This window comes from Pagrus pagrus, assembly GCF_965226575.1.
Source record: "Pagrus pagrus genome assembly, chromosome: 6".
Classification (NCBI taxonomy): domain Eukaryota; kingdom Metazoa; phylum Chordata; class Actinopteri; order Spariformes; family Sparidae; genus Pagrus; species Pagrus pagrus.
In genome coordinates, this window is record NC_140190.1 from 15,802,045 (window position 1) to 15,824,205 (window position 22,161).

At 41.4% G+C, this 22,161-nt stretch overlaps 1 protein-coding gene across 1 annotated transcript in view; it reads left to right on the plus strand.

Moving 5' to 3' along the window:
* qsox1 (quiescin Q6 sulfhydryl oxidase 1) overlaps positions 1–13,094 on the plus strand; it is a 30,092-nt gene extending 16,998 nt beyond the window's left edge. The window contains exons 10-13 of the mRNA XM_084355820.1: positions 949–1,087; positions 2,281–2,457; positions 10,774–10,935; positions 11,158–13,094. Coding sequence (XP_084211946.1) covers positions 949–1,087; positions 2,281–2,457; positions 10,774–10,935; positions 11,158–11,972 — 1,293 coding nt within the window. The 3' untranslated portion in view covers positions 11,973–13,094. The remainder of the gene's footprint in view (positions 1–948; positions 1,088–2,280; positions 2,458–10,773; positions 10,936–11,157) is intronic.
* Positions 13,095–22,161: the final 9,067 nt, after the last annotated feature.

Genomic DNA, 22,161 nt, shown 5'->3' on the forward strand with positions numbered 1-22,161 from the left:
AATGAATCAATTGGAATGTATGAATAGACTTCGCCTCAGAGGAAATGGACTCTGTACACACACGCATACACACACACCAAATCTTTACTATTGACATGTGAGTAACCCTGTCAATCACGCCAGCGATGGCAATGCAGTGCTGCAAGAGAAACGACTTTATGTCAGAGAAAATATGTTATTGGATTCAACTGTGGCTCGTGGTTGGAGATCTGGATAGCTTCTGTTCATTAGTGGAGGGCTGAGCCATTAACCTGAGATTGACTTCTTATTGATCCAGAAAACTACCAGGAACAGCTTTCATTAAGTTGAACAGGTTGGGAGGTGCTGGAGAGGCTCTACTTTTGAGAAAATCTTTGAAATGTCTCATTAAAGGATGAGGTTGAGTTGTACTATTTTCCTTATCAACAAATGCCAAAAATGCAAAAACCATCAATGTGTCTGTGGCACTTAGACCCAATCACATTCAGTCTTACTGAACAGTAACAGTAAGCTACCAAACAGGATTAAATAATCTTTCTTTATCCATTAATTGTTCGCAGCCCCAGGGGGCTACCTCTGTAATTGCTAAGGGGGTAGTCTACAAGGAAAGATTGTGGATAGCTCAACTAATTTTAATAAAATGGAAATTGTTATTTGATATGTAACTATATCCACACATTGAGTCAGTCATAACAGCTGATTGTGCTGCAATTTGAGAGCATGTGGAAATTAGTTAGGTGGCAGAAAAGTTTAAACAGTAAGCTATAAGTGATAAATGGTTGCAAAAGATTGCAACTATTTTAAATAGTTTGTTGGTCATTGTTGGTTTTGGTCTTTTCTTGGGATTTGTTGACAATGAGAAAATATAGAATATCACCCGGTTTATCCTTTAAGCTTATGTCTTTGTTTTCCTCTTCCCATTTGTCTGTAACTGGTGTTTGTCTGTTTGTTTTTCTTCCTCTCTCTCAGTCTCCAAACACTGCTTTGCCCGAAGGAGAGAGGTGGGTGGGCTGTCAGGGTTCACAACCTCACCTGAGACGTTACCCTTGTGGGGTGTGGACTCTCTTCCATGTTCTCACTGTCCAGGCCAAGAACGTGGGAGGCACCGGTACGCACACCCACACACACACTGAGTTTGCATCGCTGTGAATGAAAAGGGGCATTGAAAGTTCACAATGACGGTTGGACTGAGGATGAGGGCTTTGTGGGGCTTTGTAAACAAATTAGCCCAGGAATGTTTAGTGGACTGCTTTTTTTCACTCTGACGTGATTTAACATCTCACAGAGAACAGACTGAAGACACACACAAATACTGTATATGCAGAATTTCATGATGAAGTTCTGACCAGAAGTCTTTGAGGTTTTGTAATTTTATCACAGCTAAGATTGAGCCTAATTGTGGCTGTGTGAAGAGGGATTATGTTAGATTAGTGGAATGTGAGTGGTTAATAAAACAGGCAGATGACCAGAGGCTCCACTCCTGGCAGGGACGTTAATCTCCCTTCAACACATACACGCGCACACACACACACACACACACACACACACACACACACACACACACACACACACAGAGGTTAATCCCGAGGTTTACGGACCATCATGTGACCTGCAGATGGACTGGCCAAAAGGGGTGTCCATCTGGCCCCCCACAGACCACCATCTTAATGGGTGGATACGCACACGCACACACACACACACACACACACACACACATACTGTATAGTGTTGGCCATCACATAAATGTCCACTCATTCATGTACACATGCTGCATGGATTATTAAAGGTGTGAACACGTTAGTAAAGGATTAAATGCAGGCCTATAGTTATTTTCATAAAGAGCACATAGACACGTACTGCCGGACACACTCCCACCGTCAGTACGTTTCCTCTGTAGCTCCTGCTAAGCCAAGAACAAAAGCAAAAAGCTCCAGGAAAATATGTTTGTGGACTGTTGAATTCCTGAGACAGCAGCCTGGCCACCATTCACACAGAGGGTTAGCTGTATTTAATCTCCAGATTGGGTTATCCCATTCGCATAGATTATTCATCTCAATATGGGGTTAACCCAGCTCTCTGTGACTCCTGGCCCACATAACCGTGGGAATCCCGGAAGCTGTGGACACACACTGCCATTAGCAAGCTTTCAGGCTACAGCACAGGTTAACAGTACATTTAATGTATAGAAACAATGAGCTTTACAAGGGGATGAGATTGTGCTTTACATTATGACTGATTTCTACTTATTGAGAGGAGGTAATTGCATTTACACTTCACTGACCTCATGTCATTCCCCTCCAGATCCCCAGGAGGTGCTGAGAGCGATGAGAAGCTATGTCCGCAACTTCTTCGGCTGCAGGCCGTGTGCCGGCCACTTTGAGACAATGGCGAGGGAGAGTATGAACGAGGTGAACACGTTGTCTGCGGCTGTTCTGTGGCTTTGGTCCAGACACAATCGAGTTAACAACAGACTGGCAGGTAGGAGTCTGCACACTCATCTGTAGCCGGTTTGCATATCTGTAATATGCAAACCTGTAATCTGTCATTTCAGTTACAGATTGTATGAATCTTAATTTGTCATGGTTTTCTTAAAATTACAGTAAAACAGCTGTTATTAGCATCTTTACTTCCATCATGTGACATTTTCCTGAATTAACTCTGGATGGGATGAATCAAATCCTTTAGGTGTGGTTGGATCATTACAAGTCGGGTGTGGCTTAGCAAATATGGAGCGATATGACTCCGTATTGAGATAAGAAGTCGTGTCTGACGCATGATATCACTCTGGTAGCTACTATGACCCACAGAGTGTCTAGCACATTTATATGATAGGCAGGTTTATCTAGACGCCTGAAATCACATTTGATTGGATATATTTCAACCCAATTGCCAGTACATTTCTGCAAAACCACAGATATGTTCGAGCTGTACGTTTCTTTATGTTGCAAATTGTCGTGGAGAGTAGTCTTGTTTGGGTTAAATTTTCTATTTCTCTCTCGTCACACTGCTGTGCTTATGCTCTGGTTAGGATTAGGCACAAAACCACTTGGTAATGGTTTGGAAAACATCATGGTCTCGTTTGGTTGCCACAAACACGGCTGAAAATGTCCTGAGGTCTCCTTCAAAACACTAGCTTCTGTCGCCAAAAGCATGGCTGGAGATCAAAAATATCTGGTTTTGAAAGATCCCCAGTTCTCCTTAAAAATACCTGTGGTGGCAACGCAGACTTGAACTGCAGTCACCCGTTTGACAGCCTTGTCATTTGTTGCTCTACTTCCCACTGTGTGTAACACTCAAAGATGACTTTTGGTGACATGTACCAAGAGATAACTAACAAACCAAATTGCTTTTTTTTTTATTTCACTGTGTCTGCGAGGGGAAGTGACTAGTTGTGCTTTTGTTTTGAAGACCAAAATGAAGACATGATAAAAACCTTTACAACAACAAGCATGCATTCAAATGAGGTTAACTTGTATATTTTTTTGTTAAACCCTTATACACCATAAAGCAATTCAGCCATGTGGTAGAATTTTCAGTATGTTTTGAAGTAAGTGTGATAATGTCTCGATTATTTTGTACGCTGCAAATGAAAAGTACAGCTGAAACAATAAGTCAATTAATTGATTAGTTGATCAACAGAATTTTTTTAAGAAAAAACAACACTGTTTCACTGCCTTCAGCTTCTCTTCTTCTTTTGTATTTTATATCATTGAAAAACTTGATATCTGTTGGCTAGACAAAACAGTCGCATTTGAACTATACTCTGACCTTTTTATAGACAAAATTACAAAATCAATTAACTGACATTAGACACGATACAAGAGATACAGTATATGATGAAGATCAAGGTTATGAAGTCCTTGTGATTCCATGTGAAGCCATCCCTGTCCCTCTTGGTTTTTCCCTCACATCCTTTCCACATTTCTCTTTTCCATGCCCGCCAATGCAAGCCATGCGATCTTAAGCACAACATTCCTCAATTTGGGGGTGAAGATTTTCAATTCCGGTTTCCTTTAATGGTCAGTTAGTCTTTGTAATACGACTAAGAGGGTGAGGGGAGGAGGAAGGATGGATCCTCAGATCAGACACCAGCTGTCACCCCGTCTTAGTCCTCCAAGTATCATCTGCTTCGGCCTCACCCATTTTCTCCTCCTGACCCCCCTCTGCCATCTTCCATCCTTCTCACACCCTTACTTTGAGTCTCACCCACACCCCACTGACCATCAACTATCGCCTCACCAGCCATCAACCCTTTCCTATTTATCCCTCTAGACTAATTACCCCAAATCCTGCTCTTGGACCTCTTACTTATAGGTCTGTACCCCAAACTACATGAATGTCTATCTTTGTAAACTTAGCATATTTACCCAATTATTAACTATTAGTAAGCCATACACAGAAATGAGAATCTTCAGAAAGTACCTTTACTGCATTTTTAGTTTTTCCTCTAATCTTCAGTCCATCCTTCTGTTTTCTTGCTCTGTAAATACATTTTTCTGTCTTTTTTGACCATGCTGTATCAGCATATTACACTGCATATCAGCCTCAAGAGTATTAAACAGCTCCCAAGCATCCCTCCTCCCTTGTCTGTATTCATATGATTTTATTAGGCGCAGGGCTGTCATTAACAGCCCACTTTGTTAAATCACTATCTTTTGTTTGTGTTGACTGCCCCCTCTTATATCTCAGGGACAGCTTGCGTCCTGAACAGCAGGGGCCAGAAGGACACCCGTCCCTGCGTGTGTCTGCTCCCCAGACACTTAAACACTATTCAACCCGCCACCATCATCCATCCGTCTTCCCTCTCTCCCTCTATTCCTGTGGCAGTCTTTCTCTCTTTCCACTCACCGTCCCCTGGGACTCATATCCTCCGCTTGACAAGTAATAGCACAGCATCCTCGCTGGATGGGTCCCCCAGGAACCAGCCCTCTTTGCCCACACACACTCACACAAACACACAATTCCCAAGGTATTGTGTGACAGCAGGTGGCAAACACCACGACACAAGCCACACACGCTTCCTCCATCCTCTCCTCCCCCTCCCTAGCACACACACACACACACACACACATACACACACAGCCTCTCCAAGCATGGGTCAAGTTATGGCGTGTGGCAGGGGGAGTTAGTCATGGTGGAGGGTGAGTCGGGGTCCACAGAGGATAAGTTGGGTGAATCAGAAGGAGAGAGAGGGAGGAGTGGAGGGTTTGGCTGTGTTTGTAGCAATGAGTGGCAGCGTCTCCCTGAGGAGAGAACACACCGTCCCTCCATCCACTCAACCCCTCCTCTCCTCTTTGCCTAAAGTGGAGCTCTTTAGCAGGCCTGCCCGCCCCTCCTTTCAGGAGCAGCCATGCATGAAAGAGCAGCTATTTGTAAAGCGGCTGAACAATTAATTTAGCTGGCAACAAAGAGGCCCCAGGGCCCTCGGCCTCCTCGCAGCAGCAGAATTAAGACCGGTGGCAGCTCATTCCTGTTGCTGCTTGTCAACAGGCTGAGACTGATTCACATTTCTACAGACAAAAACAGCTGCTGCAGCAGCCCAGCTGCCTTCAGAACCTCAGGACAGCACTGCTCACAGGGTGTTTGTGTTTTTTATTAACAGTACTAGAGTTTTTAGTATTGATACAGGGGTGGATGACAGTTCCTTGAACTATGACCATGATATCGCATTTTTGTGATCATGATGCTCTTGAAGAAAAAACAAAATGAGAAATACCTCTTTTGTAATTTTTGAAAATACGTTTGTTTTTTGTTTTTTTTTAATTATTTTTTATGAAAACAGTTGACTTCCTGCGTGCTACACTGGGTATGTCTACCTGAGATGGTAAAATTGGTTGGGTGTGTCGTCCCCTTCTTGATGTTAGTGTATTCTTGCAATACCACCAGTTTCACTGTAAATCTTTGCTTTTGTAAATGCATTACTTCAATACCAAATTCAATGCCATATTAGGAACTAACCAGCAGCAGTGTTACTTTTGCTGTCAGCCATGCGTGTTGCTTCCTGAAAATAGTTATGAAATACTTAGGTCAACATGTCACAATACATTGATATAATGATGTGACATGTTGGTATTACATAAAAATAAACCAGTATCTTTATGAACAATAGGATATGGCACAAAGCATCTTGTGAAATATATTTTTTACAATACAAAATAAACCAAAGTTCACAAATAATACATGTTGTCCAAAAGACATTTGATTTAGTAAATGTGCATTCAAATGGAAATACCGAGCTTGTGGTTACAACATGAGTAAGTCATGTACCAGTATTCATGGTGTTCAATTGGTTAAGTTGTGAGAACACTGCTCTTAGGCTAACAATTTAGCAAGCTAGCTAGCTGGCAACATAATGCAGGAAATGCAATGCCAAAAGAAAAACTCTACAATTCTATAATTACATTATATCAACTGACCATCCACTGAAAAATGAACTTCCATGGCCTCCTCATTTCTGAAAATGTCAACAAATGCATAACAACAACAACAAGGTCATTAATACCACACGACGGGGCCGTGCTCGTGAACACGGTAAAACAGGTACACATGAATCCAGCAAAAGTAGACCAAATAAGCAAACCTTTGACTTAAGCCAGAGTGTCACAGTATCGTGATTAGAATCAAATGGCTCTTTTTTTAAGTTCGTGGCACATGTTATTTTTGATGTTTGACTTCTGTGATTTTATTGATGACTACTGTGTTTATAGGTGTTTATTGTATTGTGTCGGAAATCTGCCTCGGACTTTTCAGAATTGGAATCTCGTCAACCTTGAAATTTCTGTAATCACGTATGATGTAATGTGCTCTAATTAACTAATGAGGTAAACTTAACATTCACTACCAGTGTTGGGTACGTGGCAGTTCTAGATAATTTGGAAATGTGTGCTCCGGACACATTTGAGTCAGCATCAATAAAAAAAACTGAGGTGCTAGATCTGTCATACAATAAACAGAATTCCTGGTTTAGGTTTTGTCACGATTATTTAAATGAGCATAAAATGTCTGACATCATCTGCACTCCCCAGCAGCCATGATGTCTCAGTATGCCGTGCAGTGTAGGTGATCCTCACTTACAGAATTAGTGCTGAGGAAGCTAGTTTGACGTGCTGAACAATACATATTTATACCTGATGAATATGTATGCGCGGCGGTGATGACATCTCCGTGACAGGCCATTGTGGCAATCTCAATATGGCTGGTATGGCTAAAGTCACCCTGGCCGCAAACGTGGCAAGCTGATTAGAATAAGGGAAGAGATCTGAGGCATCTGGGGTGTGTGTGTGTGCACGTGTGTGTGTGTGTGCTCTCACCTGCTGAAATGTATAAAAGCCCCCCCACACACCCGCAGGCTGCAGCCCATCAGGACACAGTAAAATTGATGTATCCTTTATGTAAAGTACTGTATGCAGAGTACATACACACATGCATATGACTGAGATTAATCTTGAGCGGCGGAGAGAGGGAGGAGGGAGTGGGGACGGAGGTGGTGGAGGATGTAAATTGACAGTGCTGTAAAGTGACAGACCTGCTGCTGCTCTGCTTTTTCATTTTTTTTTTTTTACTCTTCACACAGACACACACACGTACACACACACACGTACACACACACACACAATGGCCTGTTGGTGACAACAAGCAATCTATTATAGGATGCTGACCTGTGTGTATATGCAGTGTGCAGAGTAAGCCAAGGTAATATATTGATATTATATCATTATATTTTGGATATTGTTATAGCGTGATATGGCTCAAGTGTTGTCTTGTCCTGGTTTTAAGGGCTGGATTACAGTAAAGTGACCTAATTTTCTGAACTCAGCAGAATGTTTTACTTGTTTTAATACTTGCCTTTACCCATTTAGTCTTTGTACCCACATTACTGATGATTATTTACTAAAATATTAATGTTAATATTTTGTTAAAACATCCATAGACATCCTTAAAGTATTGATGCAATATTGTTATTGATGTATTTGGTCAAAAATACTTTGATATTTGACTTTGTTCATATCACCCAGACCTGTAATAGCCCGCTGGTAATCATGCAATGTAAAAAGGTACCTCATACTCACCTTAATTAATAAATGGTATATTTATAGTTAAAAAATCACTTTAAACAAACAGTTAACATTATAAACTATTTAATAAGCAGTTATAAAGGTTTATTAACATCAGTTGCATAATGTCATAAGTCATCAGTTGGAACTTTCAACATCTGCTTACAGGGCTCCAGGGTACGACTGTTGATCAAACATGCACCCAAAAATCTGTCAAGTGCGACTAAACATTTTCACACCAGTGCGCCTGAGACTAAGAGGTTTATTTTTTAAACAGTTGACATTATCACAATTTCTTGTTGCATTTGATTTGAGTGAAGAGACAAAATGTATTTCCGTCGTTTATAATCATTTACATAACGTGTTAAGAAGTTAAGTTTAAATGTATTATAGGGTGCACCTAAATCATGTGTTAGGTGCACCGAAATGGAAAACTTAGGTGCACTAGTGCAACCACTGTAAAAAAAAAAAAAAGAATTATTCTGGAGCCCTGACTTAATAAATGGTTCATAAAGCATTTCTTTTTTTGTAACAAATTAAATAAATATTAACTTAAGTCTAATAAACTATAAATGTACCATGTATTAATGATGTTTATTATAACGAGTTACCTTTAGACTCTGTGTTTATGTATGTGTGCGTGCATGTGTATTACGCATTTATCAAAAATATAAACATACGTGTGGAATGGATTTAAAATCTGACTGACATCTGTAGGACGTATTCAGAAAATAATTAAATTGTGTTGGTTTGATCAAGCATTGATGAAGTGCTTGAGAGTAGAGAGAGAGAAGATATTTCTCAATTTCCCCTCGGGGATCAATAAAGTATTTCTGATATATTATCATGTATCGCAATATAGAGTAGAACAAAATATATTGTTTAAAGGCCATATCGCCCAGCCGGAATGCAGAGTGTGTCTGTTGTGTACGAGCCTGTGTTATTGTGGGTTTCCCCATTCCTCAGCCAGTCTGTTTGCATGGGTGCAGTGTGTGAGTGACGAGAGGCGTTAGTGAGCAGAGATGTTAAAGGAGAAAGTTTCTAATTCATTAGCAGGGCAGCTCCCCTCGGAGGGTTCTGTTGCTCTCATGTTCAATTTGGAAATTGGACTCTGCTTTCAAAGGGGTGTGAAGGGACAAGACAGGTGCCCCACAGCACCGAGGTCTGCTGCCTGAAAACAGAAGGTGTGTGTGTGTCTGTGTGTGCCTGTGTGTCTATGTGTGTGTGGGTAAGCTGTCCACTTTGGCCACATCTATTATCTCACCACCCCTCCCACTGGGACATCCCAGAAGCCCATTGATCATTGTTAGACCCTGTCATACACTCTCTCTCACACACACATATATAAATACACATACACTAACACACAGACACACACACAAATATCAATCCCTAGATTACATGCACACAAACACAGACAGATGATTTACATATACACACTTAAACACATACATACACATATGCATATAGGCACTTAGTTTTTACGAGCACTGTGACAAGATCAAATGGGTTCAACACAGATTGCATCCAGTCCTCAAAGCACTTTACATCCTCGAGTCAGTGCACCAACAAGGAGAATAAAAGAAACAACAATGGGTGAAACAGCTGACTGGGCGCTTTGTGTTGTGTGTGATTCCTGTATGTGGCAATGAATCTGGATCCAGGCAGCATTTTCTGACCTTGTATATCATCTCCTATAAGTTAGGTTACATACTTTACAAAGACTTTGACAAAGCTGTAGTAGTTACGAGGCCTGTTTAGTGAAAAAATGTACTTAAAAAGAGCCAATGTACATAAGTATCACAAGTAAAAGTACTTAATGTGCAGAACAACCTCCGATATATAAGACTATTATAAATTGCTCACAGCTAAACTTATATTATTACCTGTAAGAAGCATTTTAATGCTGTTGTGAGTCCACGTGGTGCTTTGTGGACTTGTAATACTATGCAGTGCATTTAGGCAGTTTAATGTGTAGCAGTGCATCATATTATCTGATATAATAATGTGTTTTATATACTGCAAAGTAATTATACCTGCCAAATAAATATAGTTGAGTAAAAAGTGTGACATTTCCCTCAGTGTAGTGGAACAGAGGTATAAAATGTCATAAATGGAAATAATCAAGTAATGACACTGTTTGTCAGGGCTCAACACTAACTTTCAAAAGTAGTTGCCAGGAAACCAGATGTCAGTTTTTGGTAGCCAAAACTGAAAATATGGTTGTCATTTTCAGTCATCATATACTGTATTTTGATGAATCAAGACACTATGCAGTTAGTAGCTTGGCTACAACCATTGCCTGTTGGCCTCATGGATCTAATTAAGGAAAAGGTTGGCCCAGAAGACGAAACTAAGTGGGTTTCGTTGGCAAATCAATGCTGCAGAAACATGATTGCGTAGTCACATTCAGTATGGAGTCACTGAATGCCCAAACAAGACCAGAGTCAACTTTACGCAGGTTTTTAAAGCATTTGGATGCTAGGATTATGAGTTTAATGCTCAAATGGCCAAGAATTGGTTACTAATTTCACGAAATGGTTGCCAAAGCCAACTTGGCAACTGGACCAGGTTGTGTAATTATACTTAGCACTACACCTTTATAAACAAAAAGCAGATTTGTAAAAGCAATGCCTAAAGCGATATCACATATCAGTCTGATTGTTTTTAATTCTGCAGCTCTCACAATATGTCATTTTTACAGTACAGTGACCCTTCTTCTGTGTTTCTATCTCCGCAGGTGCTTTGAGTGAGGACCCCAACTTCCCGAAGATACAGTGGCCTTCACCAGAGATGTGTCCAGCCTGCCACACAGTGAAGGAAAACGGGGATCACAGGTGGCACAATGAGCAGGTCCTCCCCTTCCTCCTGTCCTATTTCTCATCTGCCAGTATCCTCACAGGTACACACTTTATTTTATGAAGAGATTTCAGAGTTTCTGAGTTGAATTAAGGTTCACCTTCGATTCAGATGAACTGATGTACAGATGGGTGACAAATCAAAGGAAAAATCTAAATACATGAGTAGAGAAACAATGAACACTGATGCTTCTATATACTATGAAAATGATGTGAATGACCGTAGAAATAATCTACATGTGTCTTTCTTCTCCTCGGCCTGTCAGACTATCTCGAAGATGAAAGCCAGGTTCTGGCAAAGCAGAGGGAGAAACATGAGAGTGAGCAGGAAGCTATAGAAGCTCAGAAACATGGAGAGAGGAAAGCCAGGGAGGCTTTGGACTCCATGAGACTCCTTCCACCATCGCAAACCACCGAGCAAGAAGATGGGGAGGAGGAGGAGGAGGAGGAGGAAGAGGAAGCAATGGCAGATGAAGAGGAGGAAGGGGGGGAAGGAGTAGCAGCAGCAGAAGAAGAGATCGGGGGTAAGACGTCCGAGCCGACCCCCTGGGCCAAACCTGAAATGGAGGTGGGTCGAGGCCGGCGGCGGGCCCATGGGAGGCCGAGCATCGTGGGGATGAGGATGCGAGAGCTGCAGGAGGACATCGTGGATCTCGACTCGTTCGTCAACCAGCACTACAAGGCCAAGGCGCTGCAGCTGGCCGCCTCCAGCCGGGTCAAACAACGAACCCTGCAGAGGAAGGAGGAGCAAGAGCCCGCACCCGTGTTTGGCCTTGGCATGGAGCTGGACGCAGGGCTCGGGATGGTGGGCCTGCAGCCTATAGAAGCAGACTTTGAGCTGGATGCGGGGCAGCAGAGGAAGCGGCTGCAGAAGCGAGAGCTGGCAGGCCGGTACTTTAATGAGGAGGCTGAGTTGAGCCACAGAGGACGCTGGATGTCTGTGCTGAGCATCGGATTCTCCAACGTGGACATCAGCCTGTGTGTCATTCTTTACCTCATGTCCTCCATGTGTCTTCTCGCCATGTTCGTTTTCTTCAAAAACCGCCACAAGCTACGGCGACCTAAATTAGCCCTGCCCTGAACCAAACTGCATCCAAATTTCACCTGAGTCAGCCATGATTAACTTTCATTAGGTTCACATAGGCTAAGGCCGGGGTTAGTGTAAGGGGATGGGTGAAGATTAGAGCCATCTTAGGTGGTCCACTTAACTGCTACCTACAGCCAGAGCAGGCAGCAGCACTCGTGGATGTGTTGTGTCTAACAGGAGAGGAGGAGAAGGGAAAATTGCCCTCAAAATCTTTGAAAATGAATCTGGCCTCCAGAGTTTATCAGGCGGCAACTGTGGAAAATCTGTTCATATAGATATATTTATGTATATTTCCGTTTCTGTTTAGGGTTTGTGCCTGAGTTAAAGACATTCAATTGAGCTTTTGATTCCGTTTGACCACTTATGAAGGATGAAATTAAACCCAATATTTTTTTTTAAATGTGACTAATGTTGCGAGTGATTTTTGTCACTTTCTTACATTTGTAACAGTCAATTGTGATTTCTTTTATTTTTATAATATCTCACAGTCAGACGAAGACCTCCCACTGTACGTCCCTGTGTACTATGACCAAAAACATTTAATTTTGTCCCAATTTTTATATATTTATACATTCAAATATTTGAATCATTTGAACGAAAATACTCAAATAGATGATTCTTAAGTGATTTTCTTTTTTTTTTATTTGTTTAATATCTTACATTTCCCTCCAGAAAGGTAGGAGAGTTTTGTGTTTATTTTGAACTCTGAATTTCATTTAATGATCAGAAGGTTAAAAAAGTTCCCAGAATACTTTGTGGTTTTCTACAGTTTGTTGACTGTTGCATCTTTTTGTTTAATACTGTGACTAACTTTCACCAGATTAGCCCTTTGTTGATCAGCTCCTTAGAGGTGACGTACTGTACGTTACACCGAGCGTTATGTCACGTCTTTGAAAATTACACCACACTGCTGAGTCCACAGAAAAACCACGCGGGTTGTTTATGAAGTGTTGTGGAGCGACGCATATGTTCACACTGGACGAGGTTTTAGAATAAGCAGGATTTGTTTTTGGCTTGTGTCCACGATGTAAAGCTGCGGCTGGTCATCTCAAAAACACTGTGTTTTTTCTGTTTTCTTCTTTGCTTCGGAATCAATAAAATTATTTTTGATAAGGACTCTTTGCCTTTTCATTACTTGATCTGTCACTTGTTGAGGTAAAGACCTACCAATCACACTTTCTTTTTACCGTATAACATGATTTTACAGAGAAGGGGTGACACTTGATGCCATCTCTTATTGTCTCAGATGTCAAAATATGTTTACGGGAGAGTCTGTAGTCAGATGTTTTGAAAAACAACTTCCTGTGTTTTTTGTTTTTTGTTTTGACCAAGACTACCAGAACACGAGGCAAGGAGGAGCAGGGGTGTTACATGTAGAAATGGGGGGTTACAACATCCAAGGTTGAAGGAAAAAGCCTGTTGCCATCTGCTGTGCAGCGCAAGCTAAATCCTAACAATTTCATTGGGATTATAGCAAGTGAGTAATCCAGCTTTCCTTTAGGACTAGAGGGGAGAGATTACCCTTGAGGATTAGCTCCCCGCAGATAATAAACTTTATTAAAACGCAATCGGCTTTCATGGGGCTTCTTCCCTCACACACTTGGAGGTGTGCTCTACGGGGGGGGCGGGCTGCAGCCAACCCTTGGGGAGGGTAACACGGGTGAGGTGGTCCAGTAAGGTGGATGAAAGACAGAGCAGTGTGTGTGAGGGATAAACAGACGGACGGAGGACGAGGGTTTGATGTCGTCCGGATTACAACAAGCCCATCTGAAGGACAGCCGACGCTTGATCTTGAGCTTTGTGTTTCCTGAAACGCTGAATTCCCCTGACTCCTGCCCCTTACCTTCACCCCAAACCTGACACACAAACACACACACACACACACACACACACACACACACGCACACACACTGATCTCAGTGGAAACCCCTCTCCTCTTTATCCAAACCACGTTTCCAGCATCAGCAGTATGACAGGTTTTGATGGTGAATTAGTTGAGTTAAGGCAGTCGATTCCTCTCTAACAACACGCACGCACACACACACACACACACACACACACACACACACACACACAATAGGCTGATTAATAGCCCTACATTAAAGCGGAGGAGCATCAAGGCTGAGCAGCTGTGGTTCTGTGACTTAATCAAACTCTCAGATACTTTGAATTAGACCCTGAATGACACATTATGATTGCCAGAATGGATTGAGAAAAGCACAGTTTGTCACCGGGAAGCTTCTGCATGTTATTTATTCCTTTTTCAAACATTATCCAATATATCATCTGACATACTCTAATATCAGGGTGGGCTGTGTTTTTTTTAAACTTGGGGAAACTGTCAAACTAAAGGAGAAATTATGTCCCCAAACTTTTTTGTTTATTAACAGTACCTATTTGTTTTGTTGTATCTGGCAAGACTTGAAGTATATTGTATTTAACATCTTGAAGATAATGTGAAATATGTATAAAGACATGTATTTATGTCTTTTGTTTAAATACTTTTCTCCCACACACCTGATCTGTTAATCTGTTTAAATGGTTACCTGTGTTTGTTATAGGATTGGAGTCAGCGATGCTTCGTGCTGCTCATCCTACAGAAGTCTTTATCTGCTTCCTCGAGCCTCAGCGAGCTGCGAGTGTGATGCCGGATCCGACTAATGATGGTTAATGAGGAAGTTGGCAGCAATGTAATATCTGTCTGCAGCTCTGCCAAGGCTGAGGTGAGCAGTTCATACTGAGGACAGAGCCTTCACATTTAAAACAAGACACATTCAGAGATGTTTGTGCTCTCTATCTAAATTCAGAAGCAAAATCTGGCCATCCCTACGCATGAATTGTAATTTTTGATTCAAAATGTACTGAATTCAATAATGATTGATGATGAATCCATGCATCCTGCTACATCTATTTTAGACAATGGAGTGTTGAGGATAAGGTCAGGAGTCTCACAGCCTGAGGAGAGAAGCTGCTCCGTAGTCTGGTGGTACAGCAGTGGATACTTCTGTATCGGCAGCAGGGTGAACAGACTGTGGCTGGGCGTGTGTCGTCTTTTAGTATCCTTTTGGCTCTGTGCAAACATCCCATTTCACCAATGCCGCTGACGCTCTGTAGATGGGTAGCAATGATGCCACTTTATCATGACACTTTGGGATGGCAGCCGACCCGACCTGCCATCCCAAAGCGTAAGTATCAGACGAGCTGGGATTAAGAATCAGAAATCAACTTACATACTGGCCCTTTAAATGGTAAATATTGTACTTTTAACTGCACTCGATCAGATTATGAATACAGAATATAATCAACAATTAAACTACGGTACATTACTATATATGAGGCTGTAGCTGAAATTAGCCCCACTTCTACAAGCTTCAGTATTAAAGTGATGCATACATGAATGTATCATTATTTATAATCAGCAAATAGATTATATATATTATTATAGATTAAACTGCATTACACAGTAGAAATTATTACTTATAATGTTAAAGTGATCTGTACATTAATGTATTAATAATTATAATCCAACTGTATAATACTATTGTGAAATATATGTTGCATAATGAAGAATTTTACTTTTGGTGCTTTGATGCTGATACTTTTGTAATTCAATACTTTTACTTGTAACAGAGTATTTGTACATTGAAGTAAAGGTGACTATTTCTTCCAACACTGCCGCCAAGAAAGTTAAAGGACCCTATAGTCCAAATGGAAACATCTTCATTTGTTCAGTTTCTACACTCATTTATGGAGATTTTCTCTTTAATGCCTCACTGTCTGTGTATAAAAACAGAGTTTAAAGGTTTCTGTCTTTGTCATATTTCTCTACAAAGTAATGATTTTATCACAACTTTTCTCATCTGCTGTTTCAGAGATCAAGAAAAGACTTTGAAGCTCAACACAGGAACTTTAAAAGTGTTGAATAAATAAGAAAGACACGTAAACATCTGCATCTAGCCAGTTTGCAGGAATTGTCGAGTGTGTCGTCTCAACTATAGCTGCATGATGAGCAACAGGCCAGATTACTTTCTTCCAAACTTTTTTTTGGTGTTTAAGCAAACGTTGAGTACTGTTGTGTTATGAAAGCACAGACTGAAGGGTAAAAACCTCACCTTGCTGCCCTGTTGTTGTCTTCCATAAATTAGACAATGTAGGGTTTTATAGTCGCTCCTCTCCTGTACGCTCTCTGCCTCGATGTTTATTACCCCTCCGGTATTGATATTAAAATGCAGGAGGGGCTTGATGCATTTTTCTGTCATCTCTCTTTCTGACTTTAATAATACTATAAAGCTTCCTGCTGTGGAGCGAGGGAGAAGGAGGGAGGGTGAGGAGGGGTGGGTGAATAAATTATGAAAAAGAGGTTAATATATGGTATCGGTATATATCACATCCAAACTAAGCCAGATCCCCTTTAGGTTTTAAACATTCAGCCTTTTAAAGGACGGAGTCAAGCAGGGTCAGATCCATCTCATTTTACTGCCGAGGTCCCTCCCCCATCATGCGGACGGACACTCATCTGCTGATCTCCCAAACATCGCATCTCATCATCACTGAGTTGGGATGATGTTTGCAACAAAAGGAAGCGGGAGTGTGTGTTTATTTTAGTTTCTGTCTAAAGAAACTAACTGCCTCTTGCCCTTGTGTGGTTCCTGAAGTCCTTCCTGTAGTTCCTGTGAGAACTTTTTTGTATCCAAATCTTTGTTTGAGAGGGATGAGGAAGACGAGATGCTCTTTACACAAGACTCTCCAGGAAATCTGGTGACCAAACACTGAAAGCAGCAGTAGGAGTCTTGTTACTATAGTCTGGATTTGGATAATCATGCTGGTGCCATCTCTACTTTTTTAACGACTCTCATGCTGCCTGAGCTTGAAATCAGTTGTTGTCAGTGAAAATCTTGTTTTGTTTGTTTACATATTGACCCGACTGATGTACTTTCAGCTTCTTTCAAACTGAAAATATTGATATTTTTCTGTGAATGTCTTCCCAGCCTTTTCAGGAACAGAAATGAGGAAGTCCTCGCAGTTCATCTGTGTTCAGCAGAGAGTGCAGAAGAAGCGTGGACAGGAGGGAGGGGAAGCCCCGAGAATCAATAACCTCCAACTATCAGCTGCATTTAGGCCTTGATAATATGCTCGACTGCACTATTTTAATTTCAACACAAAGCTGACCTTTACTTCCTCTGTTCTGCCTCTGATATTTTTTATGTTCTGGTCACAGAATGAGCACATGTAGCTTACAGGAAGTGTAGATAATGAAGCTGGAGAAGATCCAACGCTTGTCAGTCACGTTGTTTTAATTCACTCAGCTGACACTGCTGCTGTCCCCGCGGTGTGAACGTTCACTCCTCAGCTTCACCGGAAACATTTCATTCAGTGATGGAATGTAACTGAGTACATTTACTCAAGTACTGTACTGAAGCACAACTTTATTTTACTTTCACTCCACTACATTCTGGAGGCAGATATTGAACTTTTTACTTCACTGCATTTATTTGATAACTTACTAGTACTAGTTACTTTGCAGACTGCATGCTGCAAAGTAACTAGAAATGCAGATTCCAATATTTACAAAATATCAGATCCAATAATCAGCCTCCCCATATACATTACACACATACATGTAAACATATGTATACTATGTATTACTTTTACTTGTACTTTTGATACTTAAGTAAATTCAATATCAGATACTTTAAGACTTTTACTCAAATACAATTCATATGGGTGACTTTCACCTTTACCAAAGCAATATTTTAAGATAATATCTTTACTTTTACTCAAGTATGACTTTTAGGTACCTTTTATAACACTGATTTAATTTAATTTCATAAATGTATTAATTATCGGGCATTTAAAATTAGATGATAAGCAACTTAACTCTATCAATACATTGAGATGTAGTATGTTGTATCGTGGTTCATCCTCTGAGAACAGTAATGCAAACTGAATTAGTAACACGTGCTAAATAAATGTAGGTTTCCTTTGGGAGACAGACTTTTAACCTGAGGCCCCTGAAGGGATCTTGATCAGCTCAAACTGAGAGAGAAACGCACAAACAATTGTTGATTTGGAGAGTTGCTTGGAAAAACACACTACTCACGTCTGGACTGTGATATTGCAATGTCTATTTTTTTTAAATGCTTGTTTTTATACAGTGCGTATGTGTTTTCTTTTTTAAAGGGTGACTCCTGGAAGAGCAGCTGTGCTTCAGGGCAAATCTAATGTGAATTATAACAAATAAACTGCTTTGTGTGCTTATTCCATCATCTTCTTTTTTAAGTTACATCATTTTGTTCTGTGGTTTATGGAAATTGTTGTTTACTGGGTTTCAGATCAAAAGGCAAAATAATAATAATTTGAACTGATGGTTTCTCACAAAGGAACCACTCATCGTCAAAACTTTCCATGCAAAGCTTTGAATCATTAATTTATTTATTTATTCATTCATTAATTCATTCATTCATTCGTTTGTTTCCAAGGCTCATCTGATGAAGGTCATGAGGGTCTGGAGTATATCCCAGCATGCATTGGGGTAGCATGCATCCAAGCAGGACCAGAGAATCACCACAGGAATTATGTTCCTGCTGAGAAACCTCCATCCCTCCTCCACCTTCTCAGAGCAACAGAAGAGCCCTCTGGGCTCTGCAGGTTGATGTACTGATGTAAAATGAGCAGATTTCTTGCAGCTGTAAATGATTGTTTTGTTTTCTCTTATCTAACTTAATGATAAGGATTTAATAAAACATTTCTACACCTTAATCTTTGTGTGCAGCCCTGTGTTTTGAGAAGAATTAAACACCTCTCTCTGGTAATTTTTAAAATCTCAGTCATTGTTTCCTCTGACAGGCTCGTCTGGACTGAGGCACTTGTTATTTGAGTCAAATGAGCCTATTACCGCCTCGTCTTAGCGCGACAGGGTCAGGTTCAATCAGGGAATTGGAAAATATCATTTCTGACGGGAATAGATTTGGTTTGTTCAACCAATCTCTTCTACTAATTACCCAAATGGACAGGAGCTGTCAGGAGACAATAACTATTCCCTAATAGAATTTGCCCCCCAAGTGCAATTTAATTTTCTCCTCGGTGCTCTCTCCGAAGGTTTCCCCCTCGCTGTCTGCCTCCTCTCTCCTCTCTCTCTGACTCTTCCTCTGCTGCTTTCGGACCGAATGGTGAGGGGACGCGCTGCAGGTGCTTTGCCTCGTGTTGATGCTGTCGGAGAAAGTGCGGACCGACTGCTGCTGCTGCTTCTCTGCGAGCTGAAATACAAGAGCTGCATGGAGGAGAAGAGGAGGAGGAGGAGGAGGAAGAGTCTGAGCTAGGTAGGTCTGCACTCTGGTGCTTCGTGTTCATCTTGTGAGCAGAAAAGGACGTTTGCAGCCGTTTTAAAACGTGCATTTGATCTCAAATATGCACAGCGATATAATGCACAAAGAATTTGTTTTGTTTTTTTATTTATTTTTGCACACATTTATTGTTTTGTTTTGTGCTCGCCTCATATTTAATCGTGACTTTTCGGACGTGATTAGCCTCTGCAAAAATTGTAAATAACGTGTCGAAACATAAACGCATAAATCCTGTATTTACACACACCTAATGATGAATTAAATCCATGAAAGATGTGATGTTTCGGCTCATGGTGAAGCAGGCCCGCTGCAGTGAGTTATATATGACAGCACAGGCTGCTGCTGATGCTGCTGGTGACACACACCTGTATTATTATTCTCCATGTATAGGCTCTACACACACACGCCTGCTCCCTCCTGCAGAGATGGATGTGTTTCTGTATTTTCTGCTCGCTAAGATGGATCTGTGAATCGCAGATGTCAATGAACTCGTCCACTGAAATATTAGATCTAATTAGAGGTGGCTGGGTCAACGGCGGTGGCAAAGGAGTCGCCCTCTGCTTGAATTATTGCCCGAGAGAGAGAGAGCGAGCTGCTTCTGCTGCTTTTCTTACAGCAACACCTTCATGTAGACAAAGATCAGCTATAATTGTCATTATTTGATAATTGTTTTTGAGCGCCTTGTTTCAGATTTCAACGTGTGTATTTATCAGCTGGAGACATGTGGACGTCTTTTGTCCCAGTTAGAAAAATACTGTGTTTTTATTTTCTGTCATCTAGTGCAGCAGGAACATTTCTTGAAGGATTGTTTCGTAATTCACGTGTTCATTTACTTATTTTCTTTTTTGCACCGCATCATAAACCAGATGTGCCGCTCGCATCTGTTCTCTTTCTGCGTTTTGCATCCGTCAATTATTCTAATTGTGCTGCCCTTTGCTGACAGGTTAAGAGCATTTTTTTTTTTTTTTATCTGCTTTATTGTTTTCCAGGGGGCAGCTAAAGAGGGTCTCGATACCAACAATCAGAGTAATTGAATAGTTGGATACAATTGAATGATCTTGAGGGGAAAAGTGTATAATGAAAATAAAGTAAGACCAGATGACTCCCTTGCCACACATGTATGTATGTATGGGTGGATGGATGGATGGATGGATGGGTGGAGGGGACACCTGGCCCGCAAACTGCAGCTTTGAATCGGCCGGGATAAAATTCCTGTAATGTCCCAGCCTCCTCTCTCTTTTTTTTTTAATCAGCTTGATGTGCGTTTTCATTTTACTAAATTACTTTTGAAACATTACCCAGCACATGCAGGCGAGCGGCTTATGGGATTGTGGCTCCCCACAGTATATAAACGGTGCGACAATAGGAGAAACAGTCGGAAAATAGGCGCACATAAACGTGGAAAGAAACGAGGAGATCAGAAGAGAAAACGTCGACGGCGTTGGGTTGCTTATTAGAAATGGGACTCATTTATTTTAACAGAAAAAAGCTTTAATTTTTGTAATTCGCACACACACTTTCCGCACGCTGTATTTTGTCCAGTGCTCATTAAATCACCAATTTTTTCAATGTAATTTGGTGGAAAGATTTTTGACACACGAGATCTACTGCTATTATTATTATTATTATTATTATTATTAGTAGTAGTAGTAGTAGTAGTAGTAGTAGTAGTATATAATTGTGTTAGATTGCTAAAATCATAATTATAATTTAAGGTGCTGAAAAAAACCCCACATTAATTAAATTATATTGGGATTCATTTGAATAAAATCAAACAACATGAAACCTAATTTATTGTTCACATGTCATCCAGATGTGTGCGTGCAGATGTGTTGTGAGCCCGCAGGCGGACTCGCTGTTGACGGAAACAACCTGCGCTGGGCTGAAGCCACTGTGAGCTTTTTTCTTTTTGCGCGCTTGAAGTAAATTGGAAGCGAAGATTGAGTTCATCTAGCTTGAACTAGCAGCCCTCCGGGGGGAATATCTTATCCGGGAGAGCAGTCTCAGACGATGGGGTTTGAAATGAGCAGTGTCAGGAGGACTGCGCCCAGACTCCTAATCCCACCTGTCACTGAGAGAGATCCGGCTGCCACGGGGAGCGAAGCAGAGCTCACACAGGTGAAGGTGCTGTGGATCTGACCCAGACACGAGTCCAATGAAATCACCGCTGGGTGCGGTGACAACTCAGTGTGGCGTCTTGTCACCCTGAAAAACACATTTAAACTCATATGAGAAGGTTGGTTTTTAAAGAAAACGTTGAATTTACATTTCTTTGGGACTGTTTCTGGATTGAGTTCATGTTGGGAGCTCGTCACAGCCACATGCTTAACTCAGCCACAGGCAACACGGTTTTTAAAAAATCATGTAATTCTGTGAAATAGCTCAGTGTATAACCAACACACTTAGAGTTTGTGTTGCTTTCTATCCAAATAATCAGAGATGTTGTTTAAAAAATTGAGCACAAACACTCTGAAATCCGCTCAGACACCTCTCATCCTTTCTTTATAAATCACTAAAGCCTAAAAATACTTCAACTTCATCTCCCTGGGACCCTCCTCCTCCTCCTCCTCTCCAGGAGCAGCCCTGCTGGCCCGGGGCCCCTCCGGGAGCCACTGCAGTGAGCTATTTATGGTCTCGACAGGAACAAGGTCCCGCCTCTCCGGAGACAGTTTCATATACCATGTCCGACGCCTCTCCTCCTCTCTCCTCTCTCCTCCTCGCTCGTACACCTATGGAGGATGCTTTCCGCTCTCGAGGGGCCTCCTCTTCCTGCGCTCCCATTGGCCCCCGGTGAGCCTCTGCCGCGGTGACGTCAGGCCCCGCCGCCCCTGCAGCGCTGA